The following is a 26654-nucleotide window of genomic DNA, read 5'->3' as shown; positions in this document are numbered from 1 at the left end:
AATACACCTCTTATCCTCGCTTGCAGCTTGGCTTAAAGCAACATTATTCTGCTTCTGTGCTTGACAATGATACGCTCTGTTGCTTCTTGGTACACCAAGAAATTTTGTTACCAAATACTTTGAAGTAATAACCTGAGGTTGATATAGGTGTGTATTGTTTATGTGGGAGTACTGTGGTCATCTCCTTTCCGTTGTTAGTAGCTCCTCCATTGTTCATGTCTGTGTCGTCAATCAATACTCCACCATCAATTGCTTGAAGATTGGAGATCATTGCTGTTTTTTTTGTACAGTCTTTCACACTCTCACGCCAACAAACTTCTACTTATATGAAATATATAAATGTTTAATTAAAGATAATCATTTATACAGACTATTCCTACCAATATTAGACCTACATTAAAACTTGTCTACACTTAATTATTTCCGAATTTGATAACTCCTACTGAAAAAGAGTATTCACCTGCCAAGGCTGTTCAATGCATCACCAATGAAAGTTCGTGAATAATCAATAGAAAAATGTTTTTGAATATTTAATCTTCCATAATCTACATAATCTATACTATCTTTAATAAAGCGAATACTAGAATAAAATAAATACTAAAATAAATACTATAATAAAGGAAAGATCTGGCTTATACACGTACAGGATAAGAGAATTATGTTTGTCGCATCATCACGTCTGAACTACTAGACTGATTAACTTAAAATTTTGCATATAGATTATGCATTAACCGAGGATGGTTATAGGCCTATTCTCAATTCTTCAAGATTTCATTCAGTTAAGAATTTAGTTTGTCAAGTTTTCAATTTGTCATGCTTCCAGTTGTTGTATGGTAACAGCTGAACATTTCTTTTAAAAAGGAAATTAGAAGGTAGGTATGATTGGGGATCCTATTCGAATAAAGTTAACTGATTTTCTGTCGCATCAAAATTTTCGTCCGCCATCTTAGAACCGCCATTTTGAATCAAACTTTATTTTTTTAAATTGGACATGATTTCAATGCAGAATTTCAAGAGAAAATGAATGGTGAAAACCGCACATCGATATCTCAAACCGTTCAAAAGTTATTCTCATTCAAAGATACTGATAAAAATTGATCATCCATGAAATTCCAAAAAAAAAAACGATTTTTATATTCAACCACCTTTCTCAACTTCATTGTCCTCAAATCAAGATTTTTAAATATTTGTTTAGATTTATGAGATAATGTTCTATGAGACTCACCCATTAGATGAACTTATTTTTAGTAATTTTCTAGTGGAGAGGCACGCATAAGGACACCTCAAAATTTCAAACACTGATAACGTTTGACTCAATGATCGGATCTTCTCGTACTATACAGCTCATTCTTCTCGGCTCTTCCAGGCGGCTCGAACTCACGTACTATCATAAGTCAAATCAGGTCGAAAAATGTTGAATTTATTCTAGATTGTACTTGAACCTATATTTTTATACACAAAAAGATGGCTAATTTCTATACTCAAATCTGCTTATTTCTGAAACCCATAATGATAAAACATTGTACTTGGTCTTAAATTGTAGATAAGAACAGAATATTCTTATTCATTTTACGTGAATTCTTGAAAAAATATATTTGGAAAGTTCAATTTACTCATTTCAAAAAATCAAGATATTTTTCTCATTTTTGGTAGTATTTCTTTATAGAAAAATGAATAATGGATTCGAGGGAACTGAGCATGAAATCCTCTAAAATTTGTCACCAATCGCAAGTTCGCATCATGTATATGTCTCAATTTAGAGGTGGTTGATTATTGTAGAATCATGGAAAAATAAGATTAGCAATTTGTTCATTTAGCAGTAACTTTTCATTTGTAAACGTATGAATAGAATCGTTTATTGGAAAGAGTAGGAAATTCTCTACAACCTTGTCTCGATTTATAATTTTTCATATCGAGTATTCCACGAGGAGGAATAATTTAACAATAACTTTGCATAATCGAAAGATCCTAATTGACCAATATTTCCCTAATATGAGCCCAGTCAATGAATACAAAAGAAAAAAAAACAGGATTTTGCGCAACTAGTAAGTGGAAAGCTGAATTTTCGCTGGATTTTAGTATTCATAGTACTTAGCCAGGAAATACAAAATACTTATCTCCTCCCCGCTTGCTTCCCCCTGGAGAATTTAGCATGTACGGAATTAATTCCCCAAAAGGCTCTTTTTCACTACCTTGTGACTGGACTATTAGCATGTTCTTAAAACCAACCAGATAAGAAATTTCTTTTATCTTTTTTTCCTCTTTCTGATATAATTCCTTCAAAGGATTCACAAAATAGTTATGTAAAAAACTTTCATATTCTGTGATGATATTCTTCTTGAATAGATATTTTAGTATTACAAATAACACTATAATATACAATGCAATTTGTTGTTTCATGGGTCTTGATCGAATATTATCTTTAAGCATTAAAGCCAGAGTTATGATTCGCAATCTTCCACTTTCATTTTTAAATATTGTTATTTCCCCTTTATTTCCATTTTCTTCTCTGCCACTCTCTGTTTCCACCAATTCATTTTCTATTTGTTGTTTGTGATTGTTTTTGTAGTCTGTTTGTTGAGTTACTGGCCTCAAATAATTGCCTCTCAGCCCACCCGTTTTCTCCAGCAAGCACACCTCCTCTATCACAATTGCCTTGTTGATGGCTTTGCACATGTCGTAAACAGTGATGGCAGCCACAGTCGCAGCCGTGATTGCCTCCATCTCAACTCCAGTTTTTCCCTCGCATTTTGCCGTCGAAACGATCTCAACGCGCTCCAAATCAGAAGTAAGTTCTGCTTCGACATTCACTTGCGAGAGGAAGATGTTGTGACAGAGCGGAATCAATTCCGACGTCTTTTTTGCACCCATTATTCCGGCCAATTTTGCTACAGACAGGACATCGCCCTTTTTCATATCATTTTGTCGAATCAAATCGCCCACTTCTTTTCCAACCACAACTGTTGCCTTGGCTTTTGCTGTTCGTTTTGTGTGTTTTTTATCTCCCACATCAACCATGTACACTTTGCCGTCTTTGTCCAGGTGGGTGAAACTCGAAAAATGTCTCACCTGTTGGATAGGTTTCGGAGCTTTCATCAACCCCCAATAAATGTTTCCCTTCTTCAGGTTAGATCCTCCAAAGGATCTCCCATTCAACACCTCGCTTTCTAATTCCTCTGATAGATATCGGCCTTCATACAAAGATGTAACAGCTATTGGCATCAATTTTACTTCGTCTCCTACAACGTAATTCCTTCTGTTGTTTTCCGGGCCATTGAAGAAATGTTTCCAAACGGGTTTGTTCATACTTGCATTTCTAACAATCCTTGGTGGCAGTTTTTCTACTTCGGTAGTTTCCTTTAAATATTCTGCAATAAAGAATAGAAACACATGTTTTCATGATTCAATAATAAATGTTCATAATAATTGAGATTGGATATTCGGATAGTTCATTACATTTCTTCGAAGGCTGGAGGGCTACAAACGATTTAGAAACAGCGCAAAGCTAGAAAATATAAGGTTGAATTTATCTGCTTTATCTAATGACAGACAAGAAAAGCAAACCATTCTTATTCGGGTGCTGACTGCTGACTTCATAACATGAATCTTACTATAACAAATTTCTACTTCAACTGCAAGTGAGACTATGTTATGGTATTTAAGGTATAAAAAGTATGTGCCTTACATGCTACCAATAAAAATGAATCACTGTATAAACCATAATTTGTACTCCCTTCAAGTGTTTCTCCATTATAAAACAATACATTCAACTTATTGCTTTGAAAGTATCGAGATGCTTGAACAGTGTGTTAAGAGAACTTTTGGTTTGTATAACTCATTTTCAAGACAGAGATGATTTATGTAAAACATAGAGTATTTGAGAAAAGAAAAGAAATATAATAGAAAAGAAGAAACAGTGAAATGCATACAATATTCATAATTTTATTATGTATTATTATTAGTTTAAGCACAGATTGATTGAGTTTTTTTATGCATTGTTTTTTTAAATAAATTTTATCATTATAGTAGTGCTATAAGAAAAAAGAACCAAGAATCATTTAATATAAAAGTGTCATTTTAATAACAATTAAACATGTTCCATTTCACCCCTGTACAAAATGTTTGTAATAAACTTCTAAGAATATAAAATAACTTATTGATGTCAACATCTATGTATAGAAAATAAATGCTATAAAAATATTTTGTTATATTAACAATAATCATGTATCTCATACAATTATTTCTTATTAAAATTTTGTTCGAATTAAAATGTTATTATTATCTATGGATTTATTTTGTAATTCAGCCATATATTAGTCCGTAGTTTTTTATTGAAAACTTTCAATAGAAAAGTGCTCAAAAGATTGAAAGAGTTCCATAACAGTTCAGCGAGATGATATTTTTCAAGTTTTATCCACCAATAAGGATCATTGGACGGTTTGGCATTTGAGAAAGATTCATCATACCTGCAAACAATCAATTTTTAATTAGGCTAATTTGGACTGATAAGTATTATTTTTTAAACTTTTTCAATAATGTATCCTCTTTATTTTGAAAATCACTTTTGATCTATTGTATTTAACTCATAGGCCTGAGAATTTTTTTATCATAAAAGAGAACAACTGATCTATGAAGGTTGTAACATTGATTTATATGATAAGATTTTTAGTGTTAAAATTTTATTGATTATATTAAGCTACATGATTTTGATTCTTTTAATGTGTCTATAGAATATACCCAATGATATAAATATATGCTCAAAAAGACAGGTTTTTTAAATAAATTTGTATTTATTTGTGTTATTTCGCCTTGTTTGAAAAAGCTCATTTGAATAATGACACATACAAGAAAATTAATATAACTCAAGAGGTCAACTCCATTCTCTATACCTCTTAAATTTCAGAAATTTTTAAAAATTTAACCTAATACTCTTTTCTAAACTCGTACATTCCAAAGCATTGCATTGGAATTGGCCACAGCTTAGCCATCAGTCTTGAGAGCTTTTGACAGCAATTCTGTCAAAAACATTATGTATTACTCCATACAATATTAATTTTCACTCATTTTATATTTTCGATCCTATTGTGGTAATTGACCGAGCGAAGTGAGGTCTAAAATTCAAGTCGACGGTTTTGCATTTCTCTTTATTTATGTACCGCATTTACGGCGAAACGCAGCAATAGATTTTCATGAAATTTGAAAAGTATGTTCCTTTTTTAATTTTGCGTCGACGTATATACAAGGTTTTTTGGAAATTTTGCATTTCAAGGATAATATAAAAGGAAAAGGAGCCTCCTTCATAAGCCAATATTAGAGTAAAAAGCAGACTATAGAAATTATTCATCATAAATCAGCTGTCGAGTGGATTATACATTGAATGCATTTACATTGAGATATTGAATTGCATGCGTCATATTCAATATCTCAATGTAACTTATTGAAAACACAGCTGTTGTGTGGACTATTAATTGCATACAGTGAGGCATACAATTGATAACTTGAAGTAGCATAGTATTTTCTCCCGACTTTTCACTGCTTTCAACTCGGTAAGCTTTTGATGATAGCAGCATAGCTGTTAACATCAAATTATTAGCATTGTCGATACAACAACCCAAACAGCCATTAGTCGTTTATACACCGATATCTCGCCGACACGACAGGACAGGACAGAATTTACTCTGAATGACATTATTAGATGAAACTGTGGTTTATAACTGCGCGAGGTCTACTGTTCACAGAACTACTAGTATTTTTAAAATACTACAAATAAATCCTCCACATTCAGAATCGCTATCCTTTTCTTGCAGCACAAACCGCAAATATCCAAATTGAACCAATATAACGGTCCCTGTGGCTATTAGTTTTTCAATTAATATAAAGACTGAGATAAAACTTTGGAAATCTGTAAGGTGAACCTGAACTCGTTAAGATCACACTGGGCTTCAAGAATATCAGAAAAGTGAAGTTAGACACTACCTCCGTAAACAAAGCCGTAGTGCATTCGTGTGACGTCAGCACAGGTAGGGCTCCTACTCCTACGCCAAAAAAATTCAGCTGATCTATATAAGCTAGTGTTTTCATTGGTGTAGGAGCCCTACCTTTGCTGACGTCACCAGAATGCACTATGGCTTTGTTTACGGAGGTAGTGAGTTGACCAGGTCTCATTTTGGAATGTATTGATTTGATTAGGAAAGTATTGATAAAACCCCTTTATAAATTCTACAATATTGAATGGAACTTGACAAACACATGATCACATCATATGTTTGTCAAGTTATATTCAATCTACCAGAATTTAAAAGGACGGCAAAAAATCGTACGACCAAAAATTGATGGTGTGTAACAATAGCCTTTTGACGTCATGTTCATCGTTTTAATGATACGATTAGCTACTGTCCACCGCTCGTAACTTGGCTTCTGAGGTCTGAGGCGTAGGGGGAAATGAATTTTACTTATAGATAGCTGGTTAAATTACAAATTTGGTGGGATGGAAATTGTTCAATTACATTTGGCGAAGTCAAATAGACCACAGCGTTTGTTTACTCGCTACCTGGCTCTCCAGTGCCATAATAATAATTATGTCACGCCTAAGACTAGATCGACTGCATTCCTTCCAGAGGCCAAGTTACGAGCGGTGGACAGTACATGATGGAGGTTGCTATTTGAAATTGATGAGTTGAGTTCCTAAAGAAGAGGTGAGCTAAAATTTTTATAAGGACCGATAAAAATGTCTGAAAGCTGCTATCTTGAACAATTAGTAAGTTACAAACAGATTTCCATACTTTAGCCTCATTGTTTGATTGTTGAAGTATTGTTCAATTACCTGCATGTTGCTTCTTTTTCCGTTTGACAGCCGCTCCTATCAGTGCTAATAGATCATCCTCACTGCAACCACTTCTCAGTGCATCTCTGTAAAAAAAATCATCACTTTAAACCTTTTGAAAAACAATAATAAATTCGATAATAATATAATAAACAATGATCTTATCCCAATATAAGATTGAAAATTAATGGAGATTCATTCCAGGAACTCGCATACTCTTCACTCAATCAACATTTTTCAAGAATAAAAAAATCTACTGGATTGTTGTGACGTTTTCATGTTATCCATTTACTTTTTGGATAACTCCGCCTGTTTAATCAACTTCAATACTTGATTCTATAGTAAGGCCCACGTTATAATGGCAGTGGAGAAAGATAGGAGAAAAACGTTGTTGTGTCTTGTCAATGTCTTCTGTGTGCCCTCATCTTGATGTCCAATGTGGAAGGGAGGATCTCTTTGACATCAGCAAATGACAAAGCCCAATCGGTTGCAAATTTTTGGAAACATATTGTAATTTAATGATGTTTATTTATATTTTTTATTATTATTGTTGTTTTTTCACATGGGATCTGTGTATGTAATGATTGCTTGTTTGGACACGGAAAGTAAGTCGATGCCTTCTATAGACGGTAGCTGATACAGGTTTATTGATGTAATATTAACTGTTCATTCTCGTTTAAAATAATCAATTATATTATTTTAAGCAAGGAATGATATTTTTCAATAATTTTATGATGAATTTTCATAATTGAGATAACATATTTTTTATTTATTATTAATTCTACATTGTTAAAAAACGATCTGGCAACAGAGCAAAGCGAGAAAGAGATAGTGCTATCCGCTTTGTTGAATGATAGACAAGGATAGCAGTACCATTGCTAATCAAACACTGCCATTATAAAGTGGACATCACTAAAGGTTTCTAATCAGACTATCATATTATGAGGACAGTTTGAAAAGTTTCTGACCTAACCACGGAGATGACGACTCTCGTGAATAAGATCTAATACATCTTATATTTGTCATATTTTATTAGATTAAATCGTTTTATCATTTTATTTTATCATCAGATGTATCTTATGTTAGTCATATTTTATTAGTTACTCATTAAAATGTCAGCAATCTTTAAAAAATAGTATTTTTGGTTCAGTCGTTTGTGTGTTTTATCTTATTTTGTGTATCTTGTGTTGATTGAATAAAATTGAATTGAATTGAAAAGTTGATGGCAGGTGTTGGGTGCAGTCTGATAACATAAAGGTGCGTACAGATATACGCGCCGCGAACATGAGCAATAATTCACTTTTTATCAGCTGATTATATCTGTATTTTTACAGAAACGGTAAGATACAGATATAAAAAGCTTGGCATCAGCTGATAAAAAGTGAATTGCTCATGTTCGAGGCGCGTATATCTGTACGCACCTTTAAGACCAAAACTCGTCAATCCTCAGTCAACTGATTTTTCAATTCTGAATGGTCTGTAATAATTCTAAATACTATCTGCATGGATAAATTTGAGCTAAAACTCAGATTATTTGCACACAGACTGCGCCAACATAGTTGCAAGTTTTGGTCTGACGTGATCACATGCAGCTGACGACTAAATTTCTCAAAACGACTGGAGAAAAAAAGACTATTTTTTCAAATTGGATGAAATTCCAGTAAATAATCAATAAAATATGACCAAAATGATATAACAGATCTTGATCACGAGAGTTATAATCTTCAATAAATAAATATTCATGGTAAGGTTGAAAACTTTTCATTTTGCCTATAGTGAGGTCCACGTTAAAATGGCAGTGTTTGATTGGCAATAGTATTGCTACCCTTGTCTATCATTCGACAAAGCGGAAGCGCTATCTCTTTCTCGCTTTGCTCTGTTGCTAGATCGTCTTTCAACAATGTAGAATTAATAATTAATTAACAAAATATTTCATCTTAATTATGAAAATTTTTTATGAAATTATTGAAAAATATAATTTATTGCTCAATAAAAACCGAGTGATCCAAAAAGGACTTTAAAACTTTGAAAATTCATATAAATCTTATTACTTATTAAACAAGGTACAGAGCTGGGTTTGGTGTTGTTTTAAAGGAAAACACTTCAAGTTTTTTTACTTTAAACTAAAGATGTTCTATGTAACTTCCGTTGGTTATCCTGCAGACATCCCATCGAAAGTCGATTTATTCCTATACTCGCACTAGCATTTCAGGTGTAACTTGCTCAACAGCAGCGCAAATCCTTGCTCTAAGTTCAGTTAGAGTGGCTGGCAAAGGAGTACGTACACCATATCTTTTATGAAAACCACATAAGAAAAAATCCAGCGGTGTTGGGTCTGGGGAACGAGGGGGTCATGCAATTGGTGCATTACGGCCAATCCACAGATTTGGAAAGAGGTCATTAAGAAAATCCCGGACGTCAGTCAGATAGTGTGGTGGTGCGTCATCTTGCATAATGAAACCATTTCGTTCTCGGTCATCCTCATCGATCTGTGGTATCAAAAACTTTTGCAACATATCAAGGTACACTTTGCCGTTTTTCAAACCAAAACACACATCTAGCACGCTCGGGTCCAGTGAAGGCAGCCATCTTTGACGTAACTGCCGCTAGCGCTTGTGCTGCGGCGCAACCAGGCACTAGCGGACTACGCGAGCCAAAACTTGTAGTGTTTTCCTTTAAAAAATCACCAAAACCAGCTCTGTACCTTGTTTAATAAGATTTATATGAATTTTCAAAGTTGTAAAGTCCTTTTTGAATCACTCGGTATAATTGATTATTTTAAATGAGAATGAACAGTTAATATTACATCAATAAACCTGTATCAGCTATCGACTATAGAAGGCATTGACAAGACGAGGATCGGAAACTTTGATCTCTTATCTTTCTCCACTGTCAGTATAATGTGGACCTCACTATACGTATTCCAGAGTCCTGTCACATACTTAGTCCATGAATCACAGATAAAAAAAGTAAATTCGTTGGTGGGGAGTCCCTTGCGGGAAGGTCCCACCGCTTGAATATATAATTTAAGCCGTCAATGGGCATTACGACTGTTATATTTCAGCCGGGACCGACAATTTAAGGCGCCCATCCGATAACACGGAAGTGATCTGGTTTAAAAGACTTTTGGTAATGAGAGGATTTGAACCCGGGATCTCTATGCTGCTAGGCAAGCACTCTATCCACTAGACCACGGATTACTCCATTGAGTAACACAGATGTGCATTAATTCTATTCAGGATTACAATTCACATTTTATTTATCCAGAATATAATTTACCTCAAAGAAATCTCTGCGTTTCCAAAGAGACAAACTTTCAAACTGCCATCGGCCATGAGTCTGAGCCTATTACAAGTTCCACAAAAGTGGTTGCTCATTGAAGTGATGAATCCGATTTGTCCCTTGAAGCCCGGTACCTTATAAGCCTACAAAAAAAGCAACATTAGTGATATTTTTAATTGATATTTCCCTTCACTAAAACAGTTTTATACGTTTCAACTTCTGAAATAATTTGAATTCTCAAGATAATTTTCCACGTTACTTGATGAATTATGTTTCTTAAACAAGTTGATTTAAACTATGATTCAAAACTTTCATATAAAATAATAGTGATAGCGTTTATTTTTTAAATATACAAGATAAATTGTACTGGTTGTATATTTTTTTCAACTTTCAATTGGTTTGCAGACGTTACGGGGTGCGAAAGATTTCTTGAATAATGCTAGACTCAAAGATCAATTGATTTTATTTTGTATAATCATGTTGTAATCTGTTATGTACTGATGATTATGATATTTTTTTGCATGCTGACCTTGAATACTGGTTAGTGTGGTCAACTTAGTTTCTATTTTTCAAATTGTAATTTTCTATGCTTTTAAAAAAGGAATAAATTTCATTATTTCATTCCATTCATTAACTATGATTCAAACTACACAAGTATAAAGACAAGTGAAAGTTACGACAACATTTTGCTCAAACATAGAATGAAACGCATGCAAATGTGGGGGGGGGCTTGTAACCAGACTCCATTCATCTACATTAAACCAATGAGAGACTAAGGACCATATGCACCATCCCTGATTATTACATGTATGGTCACATCACCTGATTACATGAAAGTCTGGTCACATTATTATAATGCGTTTCATTTCTGGTATAAACCAACAGCTGATCTATCGCCGTTTAAACCGTGTGGTGCATATGGTTGGATGTACCCAACCATCTTTGACGTAACTGCCGCTAGCGCTTGTGCTACGGCGCAACCAGGCACTAGCGGACTACGCGAGCCAAAACTTGTAGTGTTTTCCTTTAAAAAATCACCAAAACCAGCTCTGTACCTTGTTTAATAAGATTTATATGAATTTTCAAAGTTGTAAAGTCCTTTTTGAATCACTCGGTATAATTGATTATTTTAAATGAGAATGAACAGTTAATATTACATCAATAAACCTGTATCAGCTATCGACTATAGAAGGCATTGACAAGACGAGGATCGGAAACTTTGATCTCTTATCTTTCTCCACTGTCAGTATAATGTGGACCTCACTATACGTATTCCAGAGTCCTGTCGCATACTAAGTCCATGAATCGCAGATAAAAAAAGTAAATTCGTATGGCTTTTGTTGGTGGGGAGTCCCTTGCGGGAAGGTCCCACCGCCTGAATATATAATTTAAGCCGTCAATGGGCATTACGACTGTTATATTTCAGCCGGGACCGACAATTTAAGGTGCCCATCCGATAACACGGAAGTGATCTGGTTTAAAAGACTTTTGGTAATGAGAGGATTTGAACCCGGGATCTCTATGCTGCTAGGCAAGCACTCTATCCACTAGACCACGGATTACTCCATTGAGTAACACAGATGTGCATTAATTCTATTCAGGATTACAATTCACATTTTATTTATCCAGAATATAATTTACCTCAAAGAAATCTCTGCGTTTCCAAAGAGACAAACTTTCAAACTGCCATCGGCCATGAGTCTGAGCCTATTACAAGTTCCACAAAAGTGGTTGCTCATTGAAGTGATGAATCCGATTTGTCCCTTGAAGCCCGGTACCTTATAAGCCTACAAAAAAAGCAACATTAGTGATATTTTTAATTGATATTTCCCTTCACTAAAACAGTTTTATACGTTTCAACTTCTGAAATAATTTGAATTCTCAAGATAATTTTCCACGTTACTTGATGAATTATGTTTCTTAAACAAGTTGATTTAAACTATGATTCAAAACTTTCATATAAAATAATAGTGATAGCGTTTATTTTTTAAATATACAAGATAAATTGTACTGGTTGTATATTTTTTTCAACTTTCAATTGGTTTGCAGACGTTACGGGGTGCGAAAGATTTCTTGAATAATGCTAGACTCAAAGATCAATTGATTTTATTTTGTATAATCATGTTGTAATCTGTTATGTACTGATGATTATGATATTTTTTTGCATGCTGACCTTGAATACTGGTTAGTGTGGTCAACTTAGTTTCTATTTTTCAAATTGTAATTTTCTATGCTTTTAAAAAAGGAATAAATTTCATTATTTCATTCCATTCATTAACTATGATTCAAACTACACAAGTATAAAGACAAGTGAAAGTTACGACAACATTTTGCTCAAACATAGAATGAAACGCATGCAAATGTGGGGGGGGCTTGTAACCAGACTCCATTCATCTACATTAAACCAATGAGAGACTAAGGACCATATGCACCATCCCTGATTATTACATGTATGGTCACATCACCTGATTACATGAAAGTCTGGTCACATTTATTATAATGCGTTTCATTTCTGGTATAAACCAACAGCTGATCTATCGCCGTTTAAACCGTGTGGTGCATATGGTTGGATGTACCCAACCAAAGTCTGACAGAACTCGGTCAGGCTTCCCCAATCTGCCTAACAAACTCTACAACATGCCACCATTGGCGGCCAGTAATCTATTAGGGGACTACGCGAGCCAAAACTTGTAGTGTTTTCCTTTAAAAAATCACCAAAACCAGCTCTGTACCTTGTTTAATAAGATTTATATGAATTTTCAAAGTTGTAAAGTCCTTTTTGAATCACTCGGTATAATTGATTATTTTAAATGAGAATGAACAGTTAATATTACATCAATAAACCTGTATCAGCTATCGACTATAGAAGGCATTGACAAGACGAGGATCGGAAACTTTGATCTCTTATCTTTCTCCACTGTCAGTATAATGTGGACCTCACTATACGTATTCCAGAGTCCTGTCACATACTCAGTCCATGAATCACAGATAAAAAAAGTAAATTCGTATGGCTTTTGTTGGTGGGGAGTCCCTTGCGGGAAGGTCCCACTGCCTGAATATATAATTTAAGCCGTCAATGGGCATTACGACTGTTATATTTCAGCCGGGACCGACAATTTAACGTGCCCATCCGATAACACGGAAGTGATCTGGTTAAAAAACTTTTGGTAATGAGAGGATTTGAACCCGGGATCTCTATGCTGCTACGCAAGCACTCTATCCACTAGACCACGGATTACTCCATGAATCACAGATGTGCATTAATTCTATTCAGGATTACAATTCACATTTTATTTATCCAGAATATAATTTACCTCAAAGAAATCTCTGCGTTTCCAAAGAGACAAACTTTCAAACTGCCATCAGCCATGAGTCTGAGCCTATTACAAGTTCCACAAAAGTGGTTGCTCATTGAAGTGATGAATCCGATTTGTCCCTTGAAGCCCGGTACCTTGTAAGCCTACAAAAAAGCAACAATAGAAAACAATATTAGTTATATTTTTAATTGATGTTTCCCTTCACTAAAACAGTTTTATACGTTTCAACTTCTGAAATAATTTGAACTCTCAAGATAATTTTCCACGTTACTTGATGAATTATGTTTCTTAAACAAGTTGATTTAAACTATGATTCAAAACTTTCATATAAAATAATAGTGATAGCGTGTATTTTTTAAATATACAAGATAAATTGTACTGGTTGTATATTTTTTTCAACTTTCAATTGGTTTGCAGACGTTACGGGGTGCGAAAGATTGCTTGAATAATGCTAGACTCAAAGATCAATTGATTTTATTTTGTATAATCATGTTGTAATCTGTTATGTACTGATGATTATGTTATTTTTCTGCATGCTGACCTTGAATACTGGTTAGTGTGGTCAACTTAGTTTCTATTTTTCAAATTGTAATTTTCTATGCTTTTAAAAAAGGAATAAATTTCATTATTTCATTCCATTCATTAACTATGATTCAAACTACACAAGTATAAAGACAAGTGAAAGTTACGACAACATTTTGCTCAAACATAGAATGAAACGCATGCAAATGTGGGGGGGGGCTTGTAACCAGACTCCATTCATCTACATTAAACCAATGAGAGACTAAGGACCATATGCACCATCCCTGATTATTACATGTAAATGGTCACATTACCTGATTACATGAAAGTATGGTCACATTTATTATAATGCGTTTCATTTCTGGTTTAAACCAACAGTTGATCTATCGCCGTTTAAACCGAGATGGTGCATATGGTTGGATGTTCGGTCAGGCTTCCCCAATCTGCCTAACAAACTCTACAACATGCCACCATTGGCGGCCAGTAATCTATTAGGGGAACTGTATGAGCCTATACACTGACTGGATGAATGTCCAGAGACCTATTAGAAGAACTGTATGAGCCTATACACTGACTGGATGAATGTCCAGTGAAGGCAGCCATCTTTGACGTAACTGCCGCTAGCGCTTGTGCTACGGCGCAACCAGGCACTAGCGGACTACGCGAGCCAAAACTTGTAGTGTTTTCCTTTAAAAAATCACCAAAACCAGCTCTGTACCTTGTTTAATAAGATTTATATGAATTTTCAAAGTTGTAAAGTCCTTTTGAATCACTCGGTATAATTGATTATTTTAAATGAGAATGAACAGTTAATATTACATCAATAAACCTGTATCAGCTATCGACTATAGAAGGCATTGACAAGACGAGGATCGGAAACTTTGATCTCTTATCTTTCTCCACTGTCAGTATAATGTGGACCTCACTATACGTATTCCAGAGTCCTGTCACATACTCAGTCCATGAATCACAGATAAAAAAAGTAAATTCGTATGGCTTTTGTTGGTGGGGAGTCCCTTGCGGGAAGGTCCCACTGCCTGAATATATAATTTAAGCCGTCAATGGGCATTACGACTGTTATATTTCAGCCGGGACCGACAATTTAACGTGCCCATCCGATAACACGGAAGTGATCTGGTTAAAAAACTTTTGGTAATGAGAGGATTTGAACCCGGGATCTCTATGCTGCTACGCAAGCACTCTATCCACTAGACCACGGATTACTCCATGAATCACAGATGTGCATTAATTCTATTCAGGATTACAATTCACATTTTATTTATCCAGAATATAATTTACCTCAAAGAAATCTCTGCGTTTCCAAAGAGACAAACTTTCAAACTGCCATCAGCCATGAGTCTGAGCCTATTACAAGTTCCACAAAAGTGGTTGCTCATTGAAGTGATGAATCCGATTTGTCCCTTGAAGCCCGGTACCTTGTAAGCCTACAAAAAACAACAATAGAAAACAATATTAGTTATATTTTTAATTGATGTTTCCCTTCACTAAAACAGTTTTATACGTTTCAACTTCTGAAATAATTTGAACTCTCAAGATAATTTTCCACGTTACTTGATGAATTATGTTTCTTAAACAAGTTGATTTAAACTATGATTCAAAACTTTCATATAAAATAATAGTGATAGCGTTTATTTTTTAAATATACAAGATAAATTGTACTGGTTGTATATTTTTTTCAACTTTCAATTGGTTTGCAGACGTTACGGGGTGCGAAAGATTGCTTGAATAATGCTAGACTCAAAGATCAATTGATTTTATTTTGTATAATCATGTTGTAATCTGTTATGTACTGATGATTATGATATTTTTTTGCATGCTGACCTTGAATACTGGTTAGTGTGGTCAACTTAGTTTCTATTTTTCAAATTGTAATTTTCTATGCTTTTAAAAAAGGAATAAATTTCATTATTTCATTCCATTCATTAACTATGATTCAAACTACACAAGTATAAAGACAAGTGAAAGTTACGACAACATTTTGCTCAAACATAGAATGAAACGCATGCAAATGTGGGGGGGGGGGCTTGTAACCAGACTCCATTCATCTACATTAAACCAATGAGAGACTAAAGACCATATGCACCATCCCTGATTATTACATGTATGGTCACATCACCTGATTACATGAAAGTCTGGTCACATTTATTATAATGCGTTTCATTTCTGGTTTAAACCAACAGCTGATCTATCGCCGTTTAAACCGTGTGGTGCATATGGTTGGATGTACCCAACCAAAGTCTGACAGAACTCGGTCAGGCTTCCCCAATCTGCCTAACAAACTCTACAACATGCCACCATTGGCGGCCAGTAATCTATTAGAAGAACTGTATGAGCCTATACACTGACTGGATGAATGTCCAGAGATCTATTAGAAGAACTGTATGAGCCTATACACTGACTGGATGAATGTCCAGAGATCTATTAGAAGAACTGTATGAGCCTATACACTGACTGGATGAATGTCCAGAGATCTATTAGAAGAACTGTATGAGCCTATACACTGACTGGATGAATGTCCAGAAATCTATTAGAAGAACTGTATAAGCCTGTACACTGACTGAAAGAATGTATTATGTTGAATTGCAGCTTGGTAAGGTCTTTTTCTTTTTTATTCCATTTTTTGTCTGACTGAGTATTTATTTGTTTTGCCTGCTTTTGGTGAATCCACCTCAATAACTTTTTCAACCGGCAGGTTTATTGTTTTTATTTTCATGACGTGTCACTGCATCGCTGGGCTTTAAACCCCACATTATGAACTAAATTAAAATAGATAATAACTAAAAAAAATGTACAACCATAAAAAATAACGGCTCCCAAAATTTTACATCGACACAAGTTATTGAGAAGGTTCTTATGTCATTTGACGATCAAACTATATATTTGTATGCATGTATAATAACGATTTTTGAGGAGCTAATTTGTGTTATTACTGCTCGAGTGTTGTTCAATTGCGGAGCAGAGCGGAAGTCTGTACGCACCTTAATATTTAGCTGGAATAGCAAATTCATAACTAATTTAGAGTGTAAAGGTGTGTACAGATTTACGCCCCGCGAACATGAGCAATTCACTTTTGATCAGCTGATGCCAAGCTTTTTATATCTATATCTTATACCGTTTCTGTAAAAATACAGATATAGTCAGCTGATTAAAAGTGGATTGCTCATTTCGCGGCGCGTATATCTGTACGCACCTTTACATAAGCCATAGCCTATTTTTTACATTTAGGCCAGTCTGCCGATACTCGGTTTAAACCGAGAAATGTCAGCTGTTCGTTTAAACCCCGTATGAAACACATGATAAATGCAAACATATCTACAATTGAACGTGGTTAAGCGTTCAACCATAGAGAAACAATAGCATAAGTAGATATCCCATGGTATAGGGAATTTATGTCGCAACTATTACTGTTATCTCAAGCCGATTACTGTCGATTATTGTTAATTTTTACTGTTTTGTTGGGGTGATAGTGTATGAACGGCACAATTTGAGAGACTACCAGCGTCACAAAGCTGCATAGGAAAGAACTACGTGAACTATCGGCTCGGGATAACAGTAAAAGTTGCGACATAAACACCCTATACCATGTGATATCTATTTATGCTATAGTTTCTCTATGGTTCAACTTAGTGTTAGCATATAGTTGCAAAACATTGAGATTGTAGGCCTACAAAGAAATTGAAATAAAATTGTGCATAAAAAGGTTCAGATTTGAGTGAAATTGAAAAAATATAATTTTTTTCTTTTGAAAAGAGTGTTAGGAAGTATAAACAACATTCTTCTATATAAGAATAAACAACAGAATTTCAAGAATTGAGTCACCCTGACATTTTTCGGATTTAAAGTATGATAGAGCAGTTTCCTTGATTTATAAAGTTTACATTAACAAATCAATTTATGAGTGTAAGTTTTTTGTGAAGTTGCTATATTTATTTATATAATGATTTATTGGAAGGAGCTGGTCTATCTACATAAACTACCATATCACAAACCACAAAAAAAAAACAGAATAAAAATCAAGATTTGCAGTTTTGATATTTATTAACTATTCAAATAAAGTATTGTTTATAAATTTGTAGTAGTAAAAATTAAGTGCCGGTTGCACAACAGCCGGTTAAATTTTAACCGTGATTAATTCCACGAGAACCAATCAGAGAAGCCGTTTTTTCAAAAACGCCTTCTCTGATTGAAAATTAGTTAAAATTTAACCGGCTGTTGTGCAACCGGGTCTTAGTGTAGTATTTAAACATTTAAAATATTTATTTTATAAAGCATATTACAAGTTGAAAGCTGATATTGACTCTTTGAAAACAATATAAATTATTCAAAGAATTACTACTCACTTTTGAAGTGTCGTTAGGATGGTTTTCCATAGTTTCGAGAGTGGGAAACTTATTTGTTATGACATCGAGCATTTCTTTGTAAGAGAACATCTTGGTGTCACACCACTTGTTGCCCGTGAATGGCATATACTCAATGAATCTCACATCCACTGCTCGATCCTCGGTGAAAGACACGAAATCCACAATCTCATCTTCATTGAAACCGCGCATTACCACACAATTCACCTATACAAATAAACCAAATTTATTCTTTCATTACATTAAGATTTAACATGAAGTGTTATGCTATTCAACACTATTTTATTAGTTACATTGGGCACAATATTTGAGAGACACCTAAGGGCCGGTTTCTGAGCTCGGTTTTTATCTAAATTCTAGACTTTAAACAGCTGGAGTCAGAAAATTGGCTTTCCGAAACGGGGCGTAGTCGCAGTTTCTATAACAATCTTTATTCTCTCATTTCTATAATTGAAAACGTTTTTCCTTGACGAAATTAAACATTCCTAAATAATTAAAAATAGCTGAAACGTCAAACTATTTTCTCTTTATTTATTTTGCGTTCAATTTTCTAGATTTTCGAAATTTAATTCAAACGTGACTATGACAATGACTACGACAACGCCCCATTTCGGAAAGCCAATTTTCTGACTCCAGCTGTTCAAAGTCTAGAACTTAGCTAAATCCCGAGCTCGGAAACCGGCCCTAAGAGATTTCTAATTAATTAAAACCAGATGCAATATGATTCAAGAGCTAAGGTGAGATCATAGTCAACAGAAAAAGCATTATGCAGACTTCGCATCATTAATTGAAAATTTTTTGTTAATTTTGAAGAGCCACCGCGACCTCACATAAAATCCATCCGCGACCAACTATGGAAAATGTATTCAAGTATTCATTTATCAAGTGATACCAAGATACAAATATTTGAATATCGATCATTATGATCATATTTTCAATTATATCATAATTGAATTAATATAATAAGCATTAAGTTATTATTATATTAACAACTTGAAACCATTGAAAGCAACAAACTAAGTTGATAATTTATATAAAGTATACAAATGACAGCACTTGGAGAAATAATCCTAATCTTGCTACTCCAAATACACAATAACTACTAGACAAATTAATTTAAAACTGAAAACTAATAATAAATTGTAAAATAGCATTGATTATGATACTTCCAGAAGAAGCTTTGAGTATTACAGCCACAAAGTATTGAACAAGATTTGTTAATTATTCATCTCAGTGAATAAAACAGTCTAGTTTTGACCGATGATTGTATCATTTGTGGTCTGGCCAGAGCATTCGAATTGTAGCGCCAAATCCCTGACTACAGTTCTGCCAATAGCAGGCTTGTTGGCGCCAGTGCCGACCGTCCAGCTGTTTGGCTTGTCGAGAAAAAAAGCCCCAGTCATTCTTGTTTCGTCCATTCGCTTGTCTTGTCAGCCCATTGTCTTGTTGTGAAGACCGAGTTTGTAGCTCTCCATATTTGGCGCTTCGCACCGTCCACCAGCTTGTAGAGGAGGATGGAAATCGTTTTCCAGCAGCCAAGGCGAGAATACCAAGAGACATGTTCATGGACGACTTAGTCACATCTGTCGCCACAGAGTCAGAGGCCGCGGAGCTGTATCGTCAGTCCAAGCAGCTGTTTGAGGGAGGAGGTTTCTCGCTCACAAAGTGGACTTCAAATTCACCATCAATGTTGGAGAAATTCTCGGAGGAAGAGAAATCGTTTTTGTACAAGGATTTTGAAGCAGACAACTCCTTGGCTATCTTGGGATTGAATTGGCAACCTAGTACTGATCTGTTTCAGTTTTCCGTCAAGTGTGGTGAGGTCGTCGCTACTAAGCGTTCTATTCTGTCAGTGATGGCTCGTATCTATGATCCACTTGGTCTCTTGTCACCGTTTACATTATTTCTAAAATGTCTTGTCCAGAAACTGTGGAAATTAGGAGTGGATTGGGACGAGAAGCCGCCTGAGTCTATATGCACTCTTTGGGAGAATTGTCAAAAAGAGTTGCCTCTATTGTTGAAATTTGCTGTTCCACGTCACGTTGGTTTGTTTCAGGATTCTCACATCAGTTTGATTGGTTTTTGTGATGCATCATTGTCTGGTTATGGTGCAGTTATCTATGTGAAGTCGCAGAAGGAGAGCGAGGAGTCAAGAGTTGTATTATTGTGTTCAAAGTCCAAGGTAGCACCATCTAAAGTTGTATCAATACCTCGTTTGGAGTTGTGTGCGGCACTCTTGTTGGCAGAACTCATGAATTCAGTAGTCACTATTATTAGTGAACGTTGTCATGTGTCTCGTATTGTCGCACTCTCTGATTCTACAGTCACCTTGTGTTGGATTAATGCTCCATCCGCGAAATGGCAAACTTTTTTGTTGGTAATCACGTCACAAAAATACAGGATTCTTGTATACAGGAGTGGATGCATGTTGCCGGAATTGAAAATCCCGCTGACTGTTTGTCTGGATGTTCATCTCCAGTTGAGCTTGTGAACTTTCCGTTGTGGCTCTCAGGTCCATCATGGATAGCAGAGGACGAATGCGATTGGCCCGTCCGAACTCAAATGGAAGAGATCGTGGATCCACCGGAGGCGAAAAAACCGTCAGTGTTGACAGTCACAAAATCTCCTGATTGTAACAGCAATGCAGTATATTCATTGATTGGTCATTGTTCGGATTATGGTCGTCTTTTGAGAATTGTAATTCTTGTTCTCAAATTCTTACGAATCTTACCCCAATCAGAAGAATCAGACTTCTATGTTGCTGAGAGGTATCTATGTAAAGTGGTACAGAAGATACATTTTTCATCTGAATTTGTGCAATTAGAGAAGGGAGAAGATTGTTCTATGCGCCTACGTCGCCTGTCTCCATTCATTGATAAAGGTGTGATTCGCGTCGGCGGTCGTTTGTCTCATGCTGGACTGGAATTTGAGACTTGTCATCAGATGATCTTACCAAAATCCGACGCTTTCGTATCGATGTTGATTGATTATCATCACAAGAAGAACTGTCATGCTGGACCTTCGTTATTGTTGTCCTTGATCAGACAGAAATTCTGGATACTGTCTGCTTGCTCTATTATTCGTATTTGTGTTTTTAAGTGTAATCGTTGTTTCCGTGTTCGACCTAGTAATAATGTAATTATTCCAAAAATGAGTGACCTGCCTGCTTGTCGAGTGTCAAAATGCAAACCATTTGAAAATTGTGGTGTGGATTACACTGGTCCTTTGCGTATTACTATGACGAGACGTCGTAATCCTTGTGTTTTGAAAGCCTACATTTGTCTGTTTGTGTGTATGGCAACAAAGGCGGTACATATTGAGTTGGTATCGGATCTATCAACGCCCATGTTTTTAGCTGCGTTTCATCGTTTTTTGTCACGTCGTGGACCCTGTCGTGTGATGTATTCCGATTGTGGTACTAATTTTGTAGGTGCCAAGGAACAGTTGCGAAAGATATCTCAACTTTGAACTCGTCCGAGTTTCAAACCACATTGACTAGTCAACTCGCCGAACACAAAATTGATTGGAAATTCATTCCCCCTGGTTCACCGCATTTTGGAGGTCTGTGGGAGGCAAATGTCAAATCTGTAAAGTTGCATCTGTTCCGAGTAATTGGCAATCAACTTCTCACCTATTAGGAACTGAACACTGTATTGGTGCAGATTGAAGGTGTCCTGAATTCCCGCCCACTGTGTGTATTGAGTGAGGATCCGTGTGAACCGCTGGCTTTAACCCCAGCACACTTTTTGACTCTAACACCGTTGAAATCGTTTCCCATGCGGGACGTGGACAGTGTCCCTGTGAATTGTCTCACCAGGTATGAATTGATTGGTCAACTTATTCAATCGTTCTGGAACCGATGGAGAAGAGAGTACCTGCACGAACTTCAAAGTTGTAAAAAATGGTTGAAATCACCCACTTCTATCAGTGTGGGAACAGTTGTGGTAGTAGACCAACCAAACACAGCTCCATTGCAGTGGCCACTGGGTGTCATTGAGCAAGTGTTTCCGGGAAGTGACGGCGAGGTTCGAGTGGCGAGTGTTCGCCTAAAAACTGGTATTTATAAAAGACCAGTAACAAAATTGTATCCACTCCCAACTCAATAGTTGTTGTGCTTGTTGCATTTTTTCTTTGTGTTGTTTTTTGGTGTTGGTGTTTTTTTTTGTTCTTTTTGGCATGTCTGGATTTTTTCCTTTCTGTGGTTTTTTTCAGTTTTTGTAACTTGGCTGAAAAATAGTTTTTCAGAGGCGGGGGTATGGTCTGGCCAGAGCATTCAAATTGTAGCGCCAAATCCCTGACTACAGTTCTGCCAATAGCAGGCTTGTCGGCACCAGTGCCGACCGTCCAGCTGTTTGGCTTGTCGAGAAAAAAAGCCCCAGTCATTCTTGTTTCGTCCATTCGCTTGTCTTGTCAGCCCGTTGTCTTGTTGTGAAGACCGAGTTTGTATTTTTGTCATGTAATTTCGATCGGAAATTTCTTGTAGATAATTGTTTGAGTGTAGTGTGTGTGAATTATGAGTATAACAGCGTAAATAGTGTTAAATTGAATTAATTTGAATCAGATTTGAATTTATAAAGACTCCAGTTTGAGCTTTGTTCAAACCACAGTGTATGACCTGCAAATTGAACACAGAATCAACACGAAAAAACAGCCTGGAAGCAAAAACCTGTCTATTTCCCAGATTTCTTCCCACCCTGAATCTGATCAAAACACCTAATAAAGGCTTAAAAGGGCAAGTAGTCAAGCTTGGATTAAATCTGGTGAGTTTTTGCTCTTTTTTATTGTTCATTAATGCAGAGTTTGGTTGTACAAATAACCTGGCTCAAATTGAAGATTATATTTTGCCCCTTGTTTGTATTTGATTATATAAATAGTAAATTACAGTCCACTGGTAGCTCTAGCCTGAGCTTTGTTCAGAACATTTTTGATCCTCCGAACCGTGATGAATTTAAAGTGAGTTGTTGGAAGAACATTATCTAATCATATAGTTTTGTCTTCAGCAGCAACTTATCTTGTGAATTGATAATCAAAGTTTAACTTTGATAACTTACTAGTCGTGATTCTTCCTTCCATTTAGTTTTGAACTCATTCTTTGTTTTGTGTATTGCTTTGTGTATGAGTTCAAGATGGAGGAAAAATTACAGAAACAAATCAGGGTGCATCGCGCTAAACTGGAACAATTGTATGCCAGATTGCAAAGAATTTATGAACTGTCTAAAAATGTCTCTGATCCAAAGGTTGCTGAGCAATTTTTAATCTTGTATCCTCGGGTGTCTCAGACCATTTCGGATTATGAAAAGACAGAATTAGTGGTTAATGAGTTGGAACTTGAGTTGAATAAAGACCATGTTGTAGCATTCAACGACTCACATCTAGATCTGTTTCAGTATATTGAAGTAGCGGCTAACACTCTCAAACAGAGAGAGGCGACTGATGCTATTGCTCAATCTTCGGCAGCTTCAGCAGCTAGTGCACAGCCGGTCGTGTCCGAGTCGGTACTGCCTAAAATCGACCTTCTGAAATTCGATGGGAACCAGACTCAATGGTCGGTGTTTTATGAACTATTTAAGGCATTGGTACATGACAACAAGAGTTTGAACGATCAGCAGAAGGTCCAATATCTTGTAAGTAGACTTACTGGACAAGCAGCAAATATTTGTCGTCATTTGCCACCATTGGCTAATAATTATCAAATAATTTGGCAGGCAATATTGACCCGCTATAATGATCCACGGGCGCAAGTCGATGCCTATTTCAAACAAATTTTTGAATTTCGTCCAATAAAATCAGAATCAAAGGCAGGTTGTATTGCAATTTTGGATGGGTTTTGCAGTTCAATCAATGCAGTGAAGAGATTGCGACTCACTGATTTGTCAGACTCGATATTCCTCTATCATGGCTTGAGATTGCTGGATCCAAGTTCTCGTAGAAATTTTGAATCAGCCGTCCGTGACAAGGCTATGCCAACTTATGCCGATTATGTCAAATTCATTGAAAAGCAAATTAAGACTCTTCCTTCTGATGAGAAACAGACTGAATCGTTTAATATGAGGCACAAAAAGGATAATAAATCAAAGGTGTTTGTGGTTCAATCTAATGATTCATCTAACAATGCATCTAGTAAAAAGCCCAATTGTCTGAAGTGCTCAAAACCGGGTCATCGGTTAGTATATTGTGCAAGTTTCTTGAAAATGACTCCTTGGGATCGTTATTGTTTGATTAAAGGAAAGTTTTGTTGTTTTCGTTGTCTTGATGTGGATCATTTGAGTAGAGATTGTCGTAGTAAAACTCAGTGTGCTCAATGTCGAGAATCTCATCATTCTTTATTGCACTTTTCCAGATCAAGTTCCAATGAAGGTGTTGCGTCCTCGTCAAACTCCAAGGCAGGTGGCACATCACCTATTAGTTGTTGTTCTACATCCAACGATGTAGAAAATTCGACCGTTGTGTTGTCGACCGTCACTGCACATTTTCGAGATTGTAATGATCAGCTTTGTGATGTTCGTTTCTTGATTGACACCGGGAGTCAGTGTCATTTTGTTACAGCCAAATTGTGTCAGCGTTTGAGACTACCATTCCAGCCCATGAAAACCGTTGTTCGTGGATTCGGTGGTGGTACTAGTGAAGTTCGAGGTCGTACTTGTGTGTCGATTCAGTCGAAGTTGGATCCTACCGTCAAGTTTTCGATGGATGCCACAGTGGTAGATAAAGTCATCGACAAGTTGCCTTCTTGTGAAATTGACAGATCCAAACTTCATCATCTTGAAAATCTCACACTGGCTGACGACAAATTCTACCTTCCTAGTAGAATAGATGGCATCATTGGTGCGGAGTTAGTTCCTCACTTGCTGTGTGGGAGTCCTAGTATAGGTGAATCGCACGAATTGATGACTGTTAATAGTGTCTTTGGTCACATTCTGATGGGGAGAGCGCCGATTCTCACTTCAACAACGAATGTGTCAAATTGTTTTACAGCCATATGTAGTCCATTCGTTAGTAGTCCAACGTTGGATAGTTTTGTGGAACGTTTTTGGGAGTTGGAATCGTGCCCTGCACCAAGCTGTCAACTGAAACCGGAAGAGTTGGAGTGTGAGGTAAATTTTCGGAAGTCTGTACATCGTGTGAATTCTGGTCGTTTTGTTGTTGCCTTGTCATTTGCGGAGCCGCCCAGCAGCTTGGGAGATTCGTATGCTGTCGCCAAACGCAGACTGCTGACTTTGGAGAGACGACTAGAGCTTGACAGCAATACTTGTATTTCATATCATGAAATATTGATTGATTACCTACGTCAGGGTCACATGTCGTTTGTAGCAGATCAGACAGACCGAGGTGGTTACTACATACTGCATCACGCCATCGTGAAAGCAAGCAGCACTACCACGCCCATCCGAATTGTATTTGATGCTGGTTCCAGAACATCATTGGGTTTGTCATTGAACCAGGTTCTTCATGCTGGTCCCAAATTGCAGACTGACATTTTTGTTTTGTTAGTTAATTTTCGTTTGTTCCCAATCGCACTAACTGCCGACATTAAACAAATGTATCGACAGATATTAGTGGAGGATTCCTGCCGTCGTTATCAGCGTGTATTGTGGAGATTTTCAACGGAGGATCCGATCGAAATTTATCAGCTCAATTGTGTTGTTTTTGGTGTTTCAAGCTCTCCATATTTGGCACTTCGCACCCTCCACCAGCTTGTAGAGGAGGATGGAAATCGTTTTCCAGCAGCCAAGGCGAGAATACCAAGAGACATGTTCATGGACGACTTAGTCACATCTGTCGCCACAGAGTCAGAGGCCGCGGAGCTGTATCGTCAGTCCAAGCAGCTGTTTGAGGGAGGAGGTTTCTCGCTCACAAAGTGGACTTCAAATTCACCATCAATGTTGGAGAAATTCTCGGAGGAAGAGAAATCGTTTTCGTACAAGGATTTTGAAGCAGACAACTCCTTGGCTATCTTGGGATTGAATTGGCAACCTAGTACTGATCTGTTTCAGTTTTCCGTCAAGTGTGGTGAGGTCGTCGCTACTAAGCATTCTATTCTGTCAGTGACGGCTCGTATCAGGATCCACTTGGTCTCTTTTCACCGTTTACATTATTTCTAAAATGTCTTGTCCAGAAACTGTGGAAATTAGGAGTGGATTGGGACGAGAAGCCGCCTGAGTCTATATGCACTCTTTGGGAGAATTGTCAAAAAGAGTTGCCTCTATTGTTGAAATTTGCTGTTCCACGTCACGTTGGTTTGTTTCAGGATTCTCACATCAGTTTGATTGGTTTTTGTGATGCATCATTGTCTGGTTATGGTGCAGTTATCTATGTGAAGTCGCAGAAGGA

The 26654-nt window shown here is 36.3% G+C and overlaps 1 protein-coding gene across 3 annotated transcripts in view; it reads right to left on the bottom strand.

The window, feature by feature from the left end:
• Positions 1-1835: 1835 nt before the first annotated feature.
• LOC111055543 (molybdenum cofactor biosynthesis protein 1) overlaps positions 1836-26654 on the bottom strand; it is a 44248-nt gene continuing 19429 nt past the window's right edge. Inside the window, exons 5-8 of one of the 3 annotated variants that reach the window (XM_039433151.1) lie at positions 18306-18530; positions 15244-15389; positions 6824-6909; positions 4058-4466 (exon numbers count right to left, since the gene is read on the bottom strand). In XM_039433151.1, the coding sequence (XP_039289085.1) occupies positions 4411-4466; positions 6824-6909; positions 15244-15389; positions 18306-18530 (513 nt within the window). In that variant the 3' untranslated portion in view covers positions 4058-4410. Of the gene's footprint in view, positions 3369-4057; positions 4467-6823; positions 6910-10102; positions 10248-13419; positions 13583-15243; positions 15390-18305; positions 18531-26654 lie in introns of those variants that run through there. The other 2 variants (XM_039433150.1, XM_039433149.1) reach the window with 2 other exon arrangements.

The sequence above is a fragment of the Nilaparvata lugens genome, chromosome 7, assembly GCF_014356525.2.
Source record: "Nilaparvata lugens isolate BPH chromosome 7, ASM1435652v1, whole genome shotgun sequence".
Classification (NCBI taxonomy): Eukaryota; Metazoa; Arthropoda; class Insecta; order Hemiptera; family Delphacidae; genus Nilaparvata; species Nilaparvata lugens.
This window is presented reverse-complemented; position numbering and strand designations above follow the sequence as displayed.